The sequence below is a fragment of the Magnolia sinica genome, chromosome 9, assembly GCF_029962835.1.
Source record: "Magnolia sinica isolate HGM2019 chromosome 9, MsV1, whole genome shotgun sequence".
Classification (NCBI taxonomy): Eukaryota; Viridiplantae; Streptophyta; class Magnoliopsida; order Magnoliales; family Magnoliaceae; genus Magnolia; species Magnolia sinica.
Genome location: NC_080581.1, coordinates 59,847,396 through 59,864,037, shown reverse-complemented (window position 1 = coordinate 59,864,037; position 16,642 = coordinate 59,847,396). Strand labels below are relative to the sequence as shown.

The window sequence follows — 16,642 nt, the reverse complement described above, 5'->3', positions numbered from 1 at the left end:
AACATGCTTGATGAAATGCTTGAATCATGTGAAATTCTTAATATTAGAATTCTTCGATGTCACATACTTATAAATGATTATATGATTGAATTGTATTATTGTGGTGGATCAAGATTTACAAATTATTTAAATATGTGGATAGCCCCACTTTAGAGAGGTTATCCCAGGCTTATACGACCGATCGAAGTTGAACACGGACGATCGACAATAGTTAGAGCTACATGGGATGCTTTGCACTCAATGTCAGTTTGCTCGGGATCCTCTGTAGTCAATCACATCAGTCTAATGTAAGCTCAATCATTCTTATGCTTGGTGATTGTATAACATTCAATAGAATCTAGAATGCCACCATTACTATTGATTTAGTCTATTCATAACCATTAGTACATTACAATCCCAAATACTCATAAGCCGAGCATAGTGGTATGGGAGAGTGTTTGAGCTGTCGGCCTATGCTGAGGTGATAAGCCTCCCCATAGTGACCATTGAGCATTGATAGAGGTGGTAGAATGTTATTCGAACGGCCCCCGTCAAATTACCCAGCTGATGGTTTCGTGCCAGAGTACCGTTCGAACGACCGGGCGCGAATGGAATTGGGTGACATATCATTTCCTTTGTATTGATTTAGTTTTGAGTGATAAGCCCACACATCTGAATTGATTGTTTACACTCGGTATTAAGTGATGACCCTACCTTATTGATGCCTTAATTTGGATCAAGGGATACCAGTGAGGAGTTGCTATATGCTACAACAAGACACGTGATCCAGATAATGACTCATGATATAATGACGGTATCCTAACTTTTACCAACCTACTGTATGAATTGAAACTAATAATCACTTGACTAATCATACATACCCTAGAATAGGTTGTGATTTAGCATTGGCATCGCTTGTGAGGGAGTGTTGGCATTTGTGAAATAGGCGTTGAAGTTGCTTATGAGGGAGTATTGGATTGTAAGGAGCATGCATCATTTCATCATAGCATTAATATACTCACCAACCAGATTAACAAATTGTTTGTTTGTTATGCCATCATTACTTACGCTTGATTGTGTTGGTAACATATGTAACTTACTTAATAACTGTGCGTTAAAAGTAACATGCTTAAGTGTATTACATGTATGAATATGCATTTATTGTGAACTTATTAATCACTAAAATATCCCAAGTAACAAATTTGGGGGTATTTCTTCACGATGTTAATATTTGACGCCTCCTATATGACATATGCAGATAACTCAGGAATATGACCAGTCAGTGGTGCACTTGGGGCGCCTAGCAGACCTCTAGATTCTTCCCGTTTGGTAGTTGTTCTTCTATTCCTATTACAATTATTGTGGTTCGTATAATTCTTACATAGGTGGTTATCACTTTTAGAACTATAACTTTTAGGTAGTAGCTCTATATTTTTGGATTTGGCTATCTTTACCTCGCCTTGGTTCCGCTAAGTTAAAATGCGTTACTCTGATTATTTATGTAAGAAATGAATTTAAATTTAAATGAGGACACACATGCATTTTTGTTAGGTTAACACTCAGGAACTCGGGATCGGAGTCTTTGTACTCGGGTGTCAAATTTTGTGGTGTTACAGTTGTATTCCCCATTCACTGAGGATTCGACTTCGGTCTCAATGAATTATTACTAAATCGCAACCCTGCACTTGGGGTCGTCAACCTTTGGTTTGATCAATCTACCCTTTGGATGATTTGGATAGCATGGATGCCCTTTTGGATGGGTATGATCATTATATGGATGGTATAGATGGGAGATCTCTGCACTTGGGTGGTCTTGATGTGATGTAGACCATAAAAGATAGCAAGGGAGCTATTTTTTGACATTGGACGGTGTGGATGACTTGATGGCTCTTTCAAACCGTCAAGATGTTGATTGGATGCCTACCTTTACTTGTGATGAGTTGTTCGATAGAGATCTCTGCATTAGTTCTTCAATTAGGCCCATGATGACACTTTTAGACAACTCAAATGGTACCCTAGACAATTCAGATTACCATTGGTAAGCTTGGATGGATCGCGGTGTAGTCGTGGACAGTCGGATCAACCTGGCTGGGTTCGTATGTGGCGCGGTCTTCAATGACATCCCGACGATCAGCCTTGATGGTGGCGATTGTCCATTATTCTTGGCTCTTCTTCTTGAGTCATCATTTATAGTGATTGACATCTCTGATCGAGACGTTGCAAGGTCCACTTATGAGATAATTGAGTCTTCTCGGGCTGCCGAGGAGAGAGATGAGTTGTTGACCATAATTCCTGGAGTACTTGATGATGTGGCTGTAGGGCAAGGCGACGCGGTGTCGGTCGATGTCGAGATTCCCCTTAGTCAATTCCCAGCTTAAGAGACTGTATTTGTCGACTCCCTTCAGGAGGATGTTATCGTTGACCTTCATATGATGGGATGCCTCACTTTGACGAGCTGTTAGTTTCTTCTGAGATGGTAGTCATCGAGGGCATTCCCGTGCACACTTGTCGTCTCTATCCTTGTTCAATCTGTTATGATCAATTACGATCTTGGGTCGGGAGCTTATCAGACTTGACGCTTCATGAGATGGAGTATTACAACTTCGGCGGGGTCCTTCGACTTATCCAAATAGACATGTATTAGAGGATACTAGGGGCAACCTTGGATGGTTAGGTTCCAGCGTTGAACTTATTTGTATTTAATGATTTAGAGCTGGGACCATCCTTGGACGAGCTTTCTTTTCTGATTGGATTGTCCTTATATCGCTCTCCTCATGTCCTGAGGAGGCGTCAGGCCCGGTTGGTTACCCTCATCACTGGTTCGGCATTTTGTATCTGATCCGAGTTGCAGCTGACAGTTAGAATGCGATCATTTTCTCTTTGGATGCTTTATACGACACCTTCTCGGTAGATATGGGCTTTTCGGGGTCTACGCGGTCGTTTGTGTGCCACATAGCCCTTATATTCTGCCCGATTGTTAAGCCACTCTTTTTCTTTTCTTTAGGGTATTGAGTCGCGCATACTTCCAGAAGAGTATTGTATCACTGGTTCTTGCCGAGGTGTTTAAGGGGCTAACTAATTGTGCCCGAGGTGGCACACATCTTGTGAGGCGCATATACCTTTCTCCATGTATTTTTCTTTCTTAGCATCACCATCCTATTGCATTTGGTCTTTTCCAGGCATCCTTGCTGATTTTTGCTCGTTTGGACTTTCACAGTTGTGGGTCCAGGAGAGGCTGGAGATGATGGCTCCTATTTCTCAATCTATTTCTCGCGCCGACATTCCTCATCGTATAATGAGGAGGCTTCCTCGTACTACAGGTTTGAGTGAGTCTTTGTATTGTCGAATGTCATCACTTGCGGAGTTGGGAGATCCGCTGGGAGTCTTCTTAGCTTGTATGTCCACCGATTATATGCAGTGCCAGTAGACAGTCTCGGATCATTGTTGGGTTGCAGTCACATTTTTTCCTATCACTCGATCAAATTCTTGCACTAGTTTAGATTCTGGCAGGAGATTCTAATTTTTGCATTCTCGGGCTTTGGTCGTTGTCCCCTTCCATGGATGACCTAAGGGCTTGGCTCTTGGGTTTGACTGCTACGGGACGGTTGTTTGACGGCTGATGTAGTTAGATTTGAGTCATGGGGGCCACCTTTAACGACTGTTCCATATCTTCGATGGGTGGTGGGGAAGTTCCTTATTGACGCCTTTCATGTTGGCTTTTGATTGATGAGATTGAGGAGCTTGATTTTCCTAATGTTGAATCAACTGTCAACATTTATGAGCCTTTTGAGGAGAGTTTGTTCATCGATCCCAATTTCCTGGTATCCACCCATGGTCATTTTCTGTCTTAGATCTCCTCGTTGTATTACTCATGTGCTGAGATGTCTTAGCAACTTTCAACTTCTTGTCCGGAGGATGATGAAGAGAAAGTTGCTTAACAGTCTAAGCGGAAGGATTTGTGCTACCTATGTATGGAAATCAGCAACCTGAGAGAGAGGTTAGTTTAGTATGAGGCCAGGGAGTGGCACCTACCTGGTGAGGATGAGAGCAGAGAGTTTATTTTTTAGATTTGGGTTGTTTCTACACTCTTTTTGTCTGGTACATAAACGGCTTGGGAAAATTTTTGTATTTTGTTTTTTTTTTTCAAAAAAGAGAAAGACGTATGCATGTCATTAAAACTTAAATGAAAAGAGAAAATATATTTTGAAAACTTTATGCCTTGTATCATCTTTGTGTATATGCGTCTAGATTTTTGTGCTAGGGTGCAGGAATTAGAACTGTGGCTCAGCGGTGTTTTGACTTATGACTTAGGAGAATCCTTAATTCTCTAGGGGAGTATGCAGTTGAAACCGTTACCTTCTAGAATCTATCAGATGTTGTAGAATCATCTTATTTGACTGTACTCCCTCTTGTTCTTGACTGAGGTTGCTTGCTGAGTTGTCTTAGACTTGTCTTCTGATGCCTGCCTTTTTATTTTCCTTTCTTTTCTTGAGCCATTTTTTTCTTATAGCATCCTTTCAGTTTCACTATAGCTGGCTTTTACCTTCATTTGTACTTGTGGAGCCCTTTCGAATTTTCATCACATCCCGAGTATTTGATTTTGTCTGCCCCGTAATAGCTATGTTGTTTTTACCCTTAGTGCCCTTTCAGATTTTCGCTAAGTTCGTTAAACGTCAGTTGTCACTTCCACAAAATATGCTCCACATATCCTAGCAGATCTCATAGGTGTTGCATTATCTTTGTGTAATAACACGTATCCCATTCTTATTAGTTCTTCCATAAACGGTAAAAAAAAAAATAGGGTGCAAGAGTCCCACTAGTTGGATATGCAACATTCTCCTTTTCCATTGTACAAATTCACGAACATTTAGTGCTTGTTTGTTAACACTGAAAAAATAATAATTTAATGTGGAATGCAAAAAGTGCTCCATATTATGTGGTGTTTTTTAACGTCAAACTTAAAAAGCACTACGTGATTTTCCTTAATTTTTTTCTTTTTTTTCAGTACCATACGTCTGGCTTAATGGTAAAATACAAATTCACTCAACAAATTATTTTTAAAAAATTACTTCCAAAATTGTCCAAAGCAAGCCAGTAAAAGAGATTTCTCTCCAATAGATTGCCTAATACACGACCCAACTTTTAAGACGTGGATCTTCTCTGCCCGACCATGATATATGTGTTAGATCTATACCATCCATCAACTTTTTCAAATCATTTTGGAGCATGAGCCCAAAAATGAAGCACATCCAAAGCTCAAGTGGTCCACACCACATAAAGCAGCTGGAATTTAGCGACTTTCCAGCCTCCAATGTGAGGATTATTTGCCATCTAATGTCTTAGTAAGGTCACACGGACCGGAGGGAAAACAAAAATATCAGCTTGATGCCTTTTGTGGCCCCAAAACATTTTCAACGGTAAGCGTCCAATTCTGACTTTTTCCTGTAGTGTGGCCCACTTGAACCTTGGATCCATCTAGTTCTTTCTCTCACAATCTTTAAAAAAAAAACTAAAATGATATGGAAAATTGGATTGACAATTTGGATCTGACACATACATCATAATAGCCCCATAGAAGTTTCACATGTCAATACTTCCAGTTTTCTCTCTACCACACGGCAAGCAATAGGAGTTTCTTGTCACGTCAAACTTGGGTGCCCACGATAATGTATTTCTTAAATCCACGCCATGCATTCAGGTTTTTTTTTAATTATTCTAAGAAATGAGCCCATAAACAAGGCGGATTCAAAGCTCAAGTAGACCACACCGCGGGAAACAGTAGAATTGATGCCCACCGTTGAATTCTTTGAGCCACGGAAGGCTCCGATCAAGCCCATATTTGTTTTTTGTTTTTGTTTTTTTCCTCCTTCATCCAGGTCACACACTCTTCGTATAGGTATGTGTGACCAGTAGATGCCAAGTAAATATCACGGTTGGCCTTAGGAAGGTTTCAATGATAATTCGGTAAATACCCACTACTTATGTGGTGTGGTCCACCTGAGCTTTAGATGTGCCTCATTTTTGGCCTTAAGCTCTAAAATGATTTGAAAAAAATTGATGGGCGTTGTGGATCTAGCACCAATCATGGTGGGCCCAAAAGAGTTCAACACGTCAAAAGTTGTGTTGTGTGGTGCACAATCTATTATGCGTGTGAAATCCAACCCGCACATCCATTTTTTCAATTTATTTCAAGGGATGAGATTTTTTAAAAAAAAAAAAAGAAAAAAAGAAAAAAGAGGCAGATCCAAAACTCACGTTAAAAGCTATGGTGTGTAGCACGCAATCAATCCAGAAGGGAGAAATTCGGCCTACCGTCGATATTTGTGTTTTCCCTTCATCCAGGTCTGTGTGACCTTATCAACAGGTTGGATGACAAAAACACAGTACAGATTTATTTAATTAATTATTATTTTTTTAAGGGAGACAAGGGCAAATGTGTCAAATTAACAGATTTTAGACATTTTAGATGTGTGTTAACAAACAAGTTGTATCAGATTCGGTACTTAATTTTCAAACTTCAACTCTTCTTTCAAACATTAATCAAACAAGTTTTCAAACTTCGGATTCAAACTCAGATTTCAGATTTCAGCTTCAGCTTCAGCTTCATACTTTAGATTTAACAAACAGGCCCTTCGAGGGAGATGGTCTACCCCCCTGATTTTTCAAGGGGCCCACCAATGTATATGAGAAATCCCCTCTAATTAGATGTATTATCCCACTTTTGGCCTTAACAGATTGACCAATGATTTCAGGTGGGCCACACCAAAGGAAACGGATGGGAGAGAGTCGTCAACCCTTGATTTTTACAGGGTGTGATTTCAGGTGGGCCACTCCAAATAAACAGTTGGGAGAGAGTCGTCAACCCTTGATTTTTACAGGGTCCACTGATGATTATATGAAATCCACTCCAACCTTTGGATTTCAAACCAAAATTTAGGCTTAGGTCCAAACATTCAGAACTATCTGAGCTTAAGGCGGACTATACCAAGGGAAACAGTGTGGAGGGTGAGCATTGCCCTATACACTGTTTCCAGTCGTGCAGTCCACCTGAATCATGGATAGGGATGATTTTTGGGCCGTGGCCCTAACACGGAGGGACACACATTATGGTCAGATTGGATAGCATATAAACAACAGTGGGGCCCACCCGCGATACCAGCCCTTTGCTGAGACCACAGAGCCTAACTTGCATTAAAGAATTAAAGAAATCTAACGGAAGACATCAGACCCAATTACCAATCAATTTTGAACTTTCTGGACCAAGCCTGGCCTATGGGTGTGGTAAGTAAGGCCGAGGCCATCCACAGGCCAGGCCCAAAGGCACAGCGAGCTGGGTCAGCCCGATTGCAGCCCTAATGTCATTAACAAAAGCTTGTTTTTTTCTAGCAGAGAATGAAATGGCATTCGTCTCACATTGACATGGTAAATCATACAAATTCCGTTTAGGCTATACAAAACAATCCTGCCTACGGATATAAAGAGACTGGGAAGCTTGTACAGGGGCATGGCCATGCTACCTATTACAGGCTGATAAGACTTAACATATTTGAAATTACAAGTGTGAAAGAATATTGTTCAACCAATCAATTGGTTTCATCAAATGGATATGCAATCCTCACCAAAAATACAAACGGAGTTCAAATGATGCAGTCGTGAGCGAGACAGAGAGACCCTTCATGATCATCAACCCGAGCTACCAGAAGAACTCATCACTTGTATCTGTCAACAGATATGGGAAACATGAAAAACTAGATCGATTCTGAAAATATTGAATAAAGAGATGACACTGTTAGGGAATTTCTGTACCTTATTCACAAGCAAGTCTACTTGCTCTCTGTACATCTCCTTCAAGTCAATAATATCCGCCCGGAGCTCTTCCAACTGCACCAAAAAGGCTTACATTGTAGTACCAAATCAAATTTTTTGAGTACCCAGCATTTATAGATACTGATGTGGGGAATTCAGAAGCCTAAATAGAGTCCAAAATATGCAGTGACCTTCTGATGGCAATACAGCATAGCTTTGGTGCCCCATTATGGATTTTGAGTGATCCCCAGTTCATCCACAAGTTCTTTTCAAGATCTATGATGAGTGTTTCTTTGTTGTTGCGGGCCTCAGAATACGACCCAAAAGTTAGGGACGGGATTACAAACAAGTTCCAAAATTGTCAAGTTTTAGGGGTAGTTTGGGCATTGTTAAATAGCTATTTTTGATATGCAAGTATGGGCTCAAACCCAAGACCTCTATGTTGGGGCATTGTTAAATAACTAGCCATTAGGATTGCAAGTTACATTGGGCAGTCACTACTGTTTATATTAGAAGTTAAGATTATGGTTTCTTTTAGTTTCTCTTATGAGATTATGTAAGAAGGGCAGTTTTTCCCCTTTATTACGGAATTTGTAGGGTATTGATCCCTGTAGAGTAGTTATCTCTCAATGCTCCACATGCACACATCTCATTCCCATTGCTTTCGTTTGCATTGCTATTTTTCACTTTTTAATCTTTAGGACCAAAACTGCTGAAGCTTTGGGCTGGGAACAACTCAAAGACGAGCTTTAGGTGTTTCCCTTGGCATCTTGTACAGGATTACAGCTTTGAGACAACTGTGGATGGGGCAATATTTTCTGGAATAATGCATGAAATATATAAATACCTCCTCATCACGTTCACCCATGAGCTCCAATGCTGCAGTGTGCCTCCGCCTTAGTGCTTCTAGCTCTGCTCGTAGCCCAGGCAGCATGGCTACCTCTGCTCGTAACTTTTCACACTGCAAACAAACAATGAGATTGTCAACTTCAATACTTGGTGAAAAGAATAAAATACAATGCCGATGGCAATGGATGGAAACTGACCTCCGCAGTCATTTTAACCAGCTCTTCAGAAAGAGAGTCCCGAATAGATTCCAAGGATGCCTGTAGTGAGGCAATAGTGATTAAAACGGTAACATTGTACAATTTCAACCATAAACACCAGATAATGGGAAAACCGAATGCAAAAATAATAATAATAATAATAATAATAATAATAATCTTGTATCTAGGATCTCAATGCCAACATTGCAGGGCAGGTGAAGGAGGAGAAATGGTGTCAGGTAGGAAACCAGTCATTGAATCATGAGAAGGAAACAACTAGTAAGATTGCTGTCTGTAATTTTGAAAAAAAGTTGCAAACGAACTTCTGGATACACACACACACACACACACACACACACACACACACACGTGTCAAACACCAACATCGTGCATTTGATGGGTCCCCTTTAAATTATGGGATATCCCAAAAATCAGCCGTATACGGAACTCAGGTGGGCCATACCATCTAAAATCATGTGAAGACATGCCTAAAACATATAACAGCACTTGGTGGAGCCCACTTGAAAATTGGATGCATCTAAAACTTGGTCTGATCCCTCATCCAAGTGGTACACACACACATAATGGACGGGCTGGATTTGTGAACCACATCTCGGTGGGCCAACAAATGATTATGAATGTTTTAATGGGAGGATAACCCCTCTCAACTTTTGTATGTGGTGTGGCCCACACAAGTCATGGATTGACTTGATTTTTAAGACGGAGGCCCACCATGGAATGGTGAATCTGACTGATGGGGTAGATGTTCGACACGCATCACGGTGGGCCCACACAGCTCAGTCGACCGCATAGAATCATTTCCCATATATATATATATATATATATATATATATATATATAGAGAGAGAGAGAGAGAGAGAGAGAGAGAGAGAGTGGTGGTCTCCTGCGCACCATCCCGCAGGAGACCTTCGTACGCACCAAGGTAGGCTCTGTTAGACAGGTGGACTGGGGTGGGCCCATTGTGATGTATTCGGGAAATCCACCCGGACCATTAGGCCTGTGAGAGAAATTAAGCTATGAGACTTCAACATCAAGTTGATACTTGATTCATGTGGGCTACACGAGGGGAAACAGTGGGAGAGGGGGACGGCTATTGTTGACTTTGAACAGGGTCCACCGTGATGTTTATCTAGAATCCACTCCAAACATTATCTACCTTATGAAAATTCATGTATGGAGACCAAATTTTATGCCCATAAGTGATTTATGTGAGCTACACCAAGTTAAACAGTTTGGATGGTAGGCATCCCTTGCATTGTTTGTGCATATGTAGTCCAGCATAAATCATGAATGTGTCTTATGTTTGATCCATATGGCTATGTTTTCCTCATGCACCATATGATTGAAGTTGATTTCACATACACATCACGATTGGGCCATCTCCGGCCCTCTCACCTTGGTTTTCCCACCCGTCTCATGCATGTTTACGTGAGTCTTGCAAGTGGCAACCTATACAAGATGGTGTTGAAACTGCAATGTGGGCCGACCATGATACATGCATGATCCAGATTGTCCATCCATTTTTCCATATCATTTAAGGGCATGAGACCAAACATGAGTAAGATGCAATTCTCAGGTGGACCACACCACAGGAATCAGTCGTGACTGAACAACAACCATTAAAAATTTCTTAGAGCTCCCAAGAATTTTGGATCAAGCTGATATTTGTGTTTTCCCTTCATCCAGGTATGTATGACCTAATCAATAACAGGTTGGATAGCTAATAAATGTTACAAGACTCTTCGGAAGTTTTTAACTGTGGACGTTCAATCACCACTATTTTCCTATGTTGTGGTCCAGCTGAGATTTAGATCTATCTCGTTTTCTAGCTAATGCCATAAAATAAGATGTTAAAATGGATGGAACGCTCGGATAAAACACATAGATCTTTGTGGGACCATGAGCACCAACAAGCAGTGCCCCTGGTGGCAGGGCTAGGATGCAATCCATGTCCTGACAGTCTTGCCAGGCCAGGGTGGGCCCACAATGATGAACATTAAATCTACTCCGAGGGTGAGGTGAGTGACAAAATTTTAGCCATAGATATCAAAAACCACCCACAACCATGATTCAGTTGAGTCATATGAGAGGAAACATTTAAGTGGTGATGGCCAAAATCCAAACTGTTTCACTGGGTGTGGCTCGCCTAAATCACTTATAGGCCTAAAATTTGGTCTCTATGCGTGAATTTTCATGAGTCAGTTAATGTTTGAAGTGGTTTTCGTATAAACATCATGGTAGGCCTTGTAAAAATCCAATGATATGCGTCCTCTCCCACTTTTCCTCGATGTGGCCCACTTAAACCATGAACCTGGATAGTTTATCAACTTTTTGGCTAAATTTTCATTGCAGACTTAATCATCATAATGGATTTCATGAATGCATCACAATGGGACCTAACCCCTACCCACCATGTAAGCAAGCCTGCCTTGGTGCGTGCGAATGTCTCCTGCGGGACGGTGCGCAGGAGACCACCACTTTATATATATATATAGACACACATAGATGTTTTGAAAGATGAAATTTTATTAAGGCCGCAATCGGAAAGAAAAAAGAACAGAAAGACAGGAAAGCAAAAGGAAAAAGAAAAGGAAAAGGAAAAAACAAAACAAAACAAAAACAAACCAAACCCTACAGACAAGCACAGCCCCACAGCTGGCAAATCCCACCCAACATAAGCCCAAGGAACCCACTCTCTAGCAAGGTACAGGGCCCTATTAAAAACCCCTACAAGAGAAACCCTCTTATTACAGAAACAACAAGCATTTCTTTCACCCCAGATGACCCAGAAAACGGCTAACATAGTTGACTTCCATCTCTTTTTTTCGCAAGCTTTCCACCTCCTCCTAAGTGTCAGGATCGAATATGACCCTCAACACAATAGGGCACTACCCAACGCACCTCCACCATTGACAGAAGGCTGGACATGATCGACAAAGAGAAGGGACCATGAAGGAAAAGATGATCCACTGTCTCTGCTTAAGCAAGACAAAGCAGACACATTAGGAAGGATAAGGCCTCACTTCTAGGTTATCCACCTTGAGTACACAATTTCTTCCAACCAACCAGGCGAACACCATGATCTTCAGAGGAGCTCCACAGCGCCAAACCAGACCAGTATGACAAGGAGGATCATGAGATGAAGGCTTCGACAGGATCTAATGGAAAGAGAAAACCAAAAAAACTCTTGAGTTGCTATCACCAGAACAGTGCATCTTCTCCAGGAAACAACACAAAACCCTGCAATCTGGAAAGAAGACTTAAGTCCTCAATTTCAGGATCCAACAGGTCCATCCTAAATGGAGGGAACCAAGACCCATTAGATCCGAGACTCGAAAAACAGTCGGCTATGGGGATGTTCTTGATAGGGCAAAGACTAGCCAAGGAAGGGAAAGAGGAATGAGGGAAGAGTCCCCACACCCAATGTCTTCCCAAAATCTGATCCTTTCCCGTTGCCAACTGAAAAACCCAGGCCTTGGAAAACTAAAATGGCCACACGGGCAATCTCTTTCCACGAGGCAGAGGGGCGAAGAGGGAGGACTCCTTAGTCCACCATCCTACGAGGGACAGACCATATTTGGCAGCCATTACTGACCACCATAAACTAGATCTATCAACAACAAAGCACCAAGCCCATTTACCCAAAGGGGCAGAATTAACAAGATCAAGGTATTTAATGCTTATTCCTCCTTCCACCACTAGCCTACAAACCTCTTCCTAGTTAAGGAGAGGAACTGGAGTGGGAGCCCCCTGCCAGAGGGAATTCTCTCCAAAGCTTATCGATAAGGTAGACCGATCTAGTGCATCAGAAGAGAGACATGAAATAAAGAGGAAGGGCAAAAAGGACACTTTGAACAATGTAATTCTAACCCCAAGGGAAAGCAAATTCCTTTTCCAGGGGGAGAGTTTCCTTTCCATCCTTTCTATAACTTTGTCCCAAATGTGCAAAGCAAGCTTCCCGATACACAGCGGCAAGCCCAAATGGGAGGGCGGGAGGGATCCGACTTGACAGACAAAGGATATACCTAGCCTTGAGACTTCCTCCTTCGAAAGATGAATCCTAAAGAACTCACTTTTGGACCGATTAACCTTGAGACCTGAAACCACTTCAAACCAACACACTGTCATAGCTAAGAGAAGAGATCAACCATAGCATCATCAGTTTCTATTTATTTTGGTGTCGAAGGCCTAAGTAGAATGTTGTCGAGGGGAGAGAGGAGCTCCCTGGCAAAGGCCATGGGTAGCCTTAAAAAACCCAAATGGAGAACCATTAATTAGCATTAAGAATTTTGCTGATGACGAAAGGGAACACATCCAAAGCCTCCACTTCTCCCCAAAAATCATGTAGAAAGGCATATAATCCAAGAAAACCCAATCAACATGATCACACGGTTTTCACGGATCAAGCTTACAGAGAATACCCCAACTCCCTGACCTATAGGAGTTGAGGCATTCATGGGCTACAAGGGCACTATCCAGAATCTCTCTCCTAAAGATGAATGCACTTTGAAATGGGGAAGAAATTTTCGAGAAAACAAGCCTCAAACTCTGGCTAAGGACTTTAGCTAAAATCTTATAGAGACTACCAATAAGAATTATTGGCCGAAAACCTTTTAAATATTTCGCTCCCTCCAGCTTAGGGATGAGAGCTACGAAGGAACTACCCATTTTTAAGCAATGCGCCCCAACTAGAAGAAATCTTCAACAACGGCAAAGAGGTCAACCTTAGCCATTTCCTACAAAACCTGGAAGAAGGCCAAGGGGAAGCCATCAGGGCCTGGGGATTTATCCTTGCCTAAGTCAATGACATCAACTTTGATCTCATCCAGAGAGAATGGCTTCTTGAGAGAGGTCGCTTCTTCCAAAGAGATCTGATCGAATTGCAATTCATCTATCCTTGGACACTCACAACCCTCATCCGAAAGGAGATGGGAGTAGAATCTAACAATTGAATCACAAATGCGATCTTTATCGGTGACTCTAACCCCATCTACAATGACAGAGGAGATGGAATTAGTGTGTGCCCTAGCACTGCCCATACCATTAAAAAAATAGTGTTACAATCTCCTTTTAGCTAGACAGCCCTAGAGTGTTAACGCCATTTTATCTCCTCCTTAAGCCTAGAAGAGTAGTCAGAATCAGTGTTTTAAATAGCATGTAGCATATAATGTGGCGTTTGGCCCTCTATAGCATGTAGCGTAAGCTAAACAATCCTTAATATTTGTTTAATTAAAATAATAGAAAACATGATAAAATTTACAAAATGCATAATTTCTATGAGTTCTTTACTACGAATCTGGATCATCAACCTCACTTATTGAAACATCACAAATTCATGATATAGACCACAATTTGGATTGTCCGAATTGATCTAAGAACTCTATCCATGATACGGACCACATTTTGGATGGTCCAGATAAGTTTAATGTAGTGCCACGTTTCATAGGTACAAGTCACCACCATTTTAAAATAGGTGTCAAACTAACATAGAAAAAACACTTTTAAAAAAAGAGATTTGAGGTAGCTTACGCTATCTACGCTACGCTACATGCCCCGTAGCTTACACTACCAGGGAGTTACACTACTTGTGTATGCTACGTAGCATTTTCGCTACGCTACAGCGCTACTGAAAACACTGTAATCTAGCAAAAACGCTGGTCAAAATATAACTTATCTCTGGAAGAAGAATCTTCTTCAGAAAGGGGACCCCCTTTTTCTTTGATATCCATTTGCTGATAGAAGCCACCGAACTGACAAGGTGGATTTGACCAATGAAGACCACCCTATTGACATTTTTCAACGGATGCAGGGACACCTAGACAAAAGGGATCAAGAAGAAGAAGGAAGTCGTTTGGCCCCAAACAACACTAATACTCGAACCAGACCTCTAAATTTGACAAAGAAAACCCACGGTTCAACGAAACCACCACCTCCAGATTAACGTGAATAATAGGAACTTGTCCCTCAGATGAGGAGATAGAAAAGGAGGGGGTACACTCTGGCGAAGAGAGACGACCTGGAATAACATCAGAGATGCCTACTCATGGCTAAGGAGGGTTCTCCACCAGAGCTTCCTGAAACGAAGACGGAACCCCCCCTAGGAACCTGACCCCCAACATCAGGTCTCGCAACCGCTAGAGGAACCGCCGCAAGAACCGTAGATCTAACAAGAGCAGAACCCTTCGCCCCACCCACCAAGTGCTCCTTGTTCACATCTGCAGATAATATTTAGGTTTTTTTTTTTTTTTTTAAAGAAAAAAAAAAAAAGAAAAAAGAAGAAGAAGAACAAGAAGAAGAAGAAGGGAAGTACAGTATCTTCAACAGTTATTTTCTTGAACAGGACTGAGAAATGGCTTCCTTATTTCCCTTCTATCAGAGTTCAACGATTCACTTCATTGGATTTCAAGCATTAATTCTTAAGAAACCAGTCTCTAGATTTGTTATTTCTACTAAGAAAAGCAGCTGGAAATCAAACTTGATTGTAATTTCAGAGGCAGGTGAACCATCAATCCTTTCAATTAGTAGATAATTGTAATATGAAAAAGGATGAATGGCCCATACCAAACGAGACATGTATGATGCAAGTTCACCATCCTTCTGACGTAGTGTGGCTTCAAAAGCACTTGGTGTCATGCTATTTAGAAAATATGGAGTCAAAGCTGTTTCACCCGGAACTTTCCTCTCTGAGAAGATACCATCAGATGAATCCAAAGATGCATGCAGGAAGAAACTTTCATCCATACTACTTAGACTTCCAGCACTTGAAAGTTTCCGGATGGAGACATTTCCTGGTAAGAATTGAAGGGAAAAAATCTAAGCACGAAAGTTAAAGAGACAACAATCCAGCATATCTGGTTTTCCTTTTTCTTTACTTCTGTTTTGATGTCTAATAAAACAATCTATAGTCTACCATTATCAATATATGGGCTTGTGTGCTTAGTTGTTGGAGGTTGATTTGCTGATACGGAAGATTCAACATGGGCAGCCCTTTCCAAATCTGACCTAGCAGTCCTCTCCCTTTCCAGCTCCTGTAAGTTGGCAGGAATGCAGATCAATAAGTCAGCTTCATAATTCGATGCATTTCTTTTGAAAGATAACATTAAATTATTAAGAATGAAAACAGGCAAAGACAAGAAATCAATGTCATAACTATTAACTAAAAAGCCACTAAAGAAAATCAAAAGACTCTAGAAGATTGGGCTTTGTCATTCGATATAAAGTTCACTAGCGGCAACATGCCAAATGCAGAATCTTGGAAGAGATTTCTTCCCATGACTAAGGGATGAAGAGAGATTTAGTCCATGTATTATTCTCGTCTTAGGATTATTTCAATAAATTCAACAATCAAATCAATAACTTGGAAAGGATAAAGGGATAATATTGTTATTTTCTAATTTTTATTATAACATTATTTTTCATTGTTTGCAAAATTTTCCCAATATATTGCAAAATGATTCTAAAATCATGATGAATTGCCTAAAGATTCTGAGGACGAGAGTTGTTACCATGAATAGACTCAATAGAGAGTCATAAACGAATGCAACTTCAATCTGGATTTTCCTTAACTCCAGGTTCCGACAGTTTAAAACAAACTGTTGACATATCTGTCATTAGAATATCAGCCCAGATATTTCATGTAGCATGCTTGGCCTGAGTTCCATAAACTAGTAAGCATCAACATACTGCATGTGGCAAGGACATTTTTTTTATTATGCAACTTCAATCTGGATTTTCCTTAACTTCAGGTTCTGATGGTTTAAAACCAACTGTGGACATCTCTCATTAGAATA

General features: G+C 40.9%; 1 protein-coding gene across 1 annotated transcript in view; it reads right to left on the bottom strand.

The window, feature by feature from the left end:
* Positions 1–7,369: 7,369 nt before the first annotated feature.
* LOC131255487 (golgin candidate 5) overlaps positions 7,370–16,642 on the bottom strand; it is a 71,843-nt gene continuing 62,570 nt past the window's right edge. Inside the window, exons 15-20 of the mRNA XM_058256229.1 lie at positions 15,763–15,880; positions 15,414–15,640; positions 8,832–8,891; positions 8,633–8,746; positions 7,786–7,860; positions 7,370–7,698 (exon numbers count right to left, since the gene is read on the bottom strand). Coding sequence (XP_058112212.1) covers positions 7,663–7,698; positions 7,786–7,860; positions 8,633–8,746; positions 8,832–8,891; positions 15,414–15,640; positions 15,763–15,880 — 630 coding nt within the window. The 3' untranslated portion in view covers positions 7,370–7,662. The remainder of the gene's footprint in view (positions 7,699–7,785; positions 7,861–8,632; positions 8,747–8,831; positions 8,892–15,413; positions 15,641–15,762; positions 15,881–16,642) is intronic.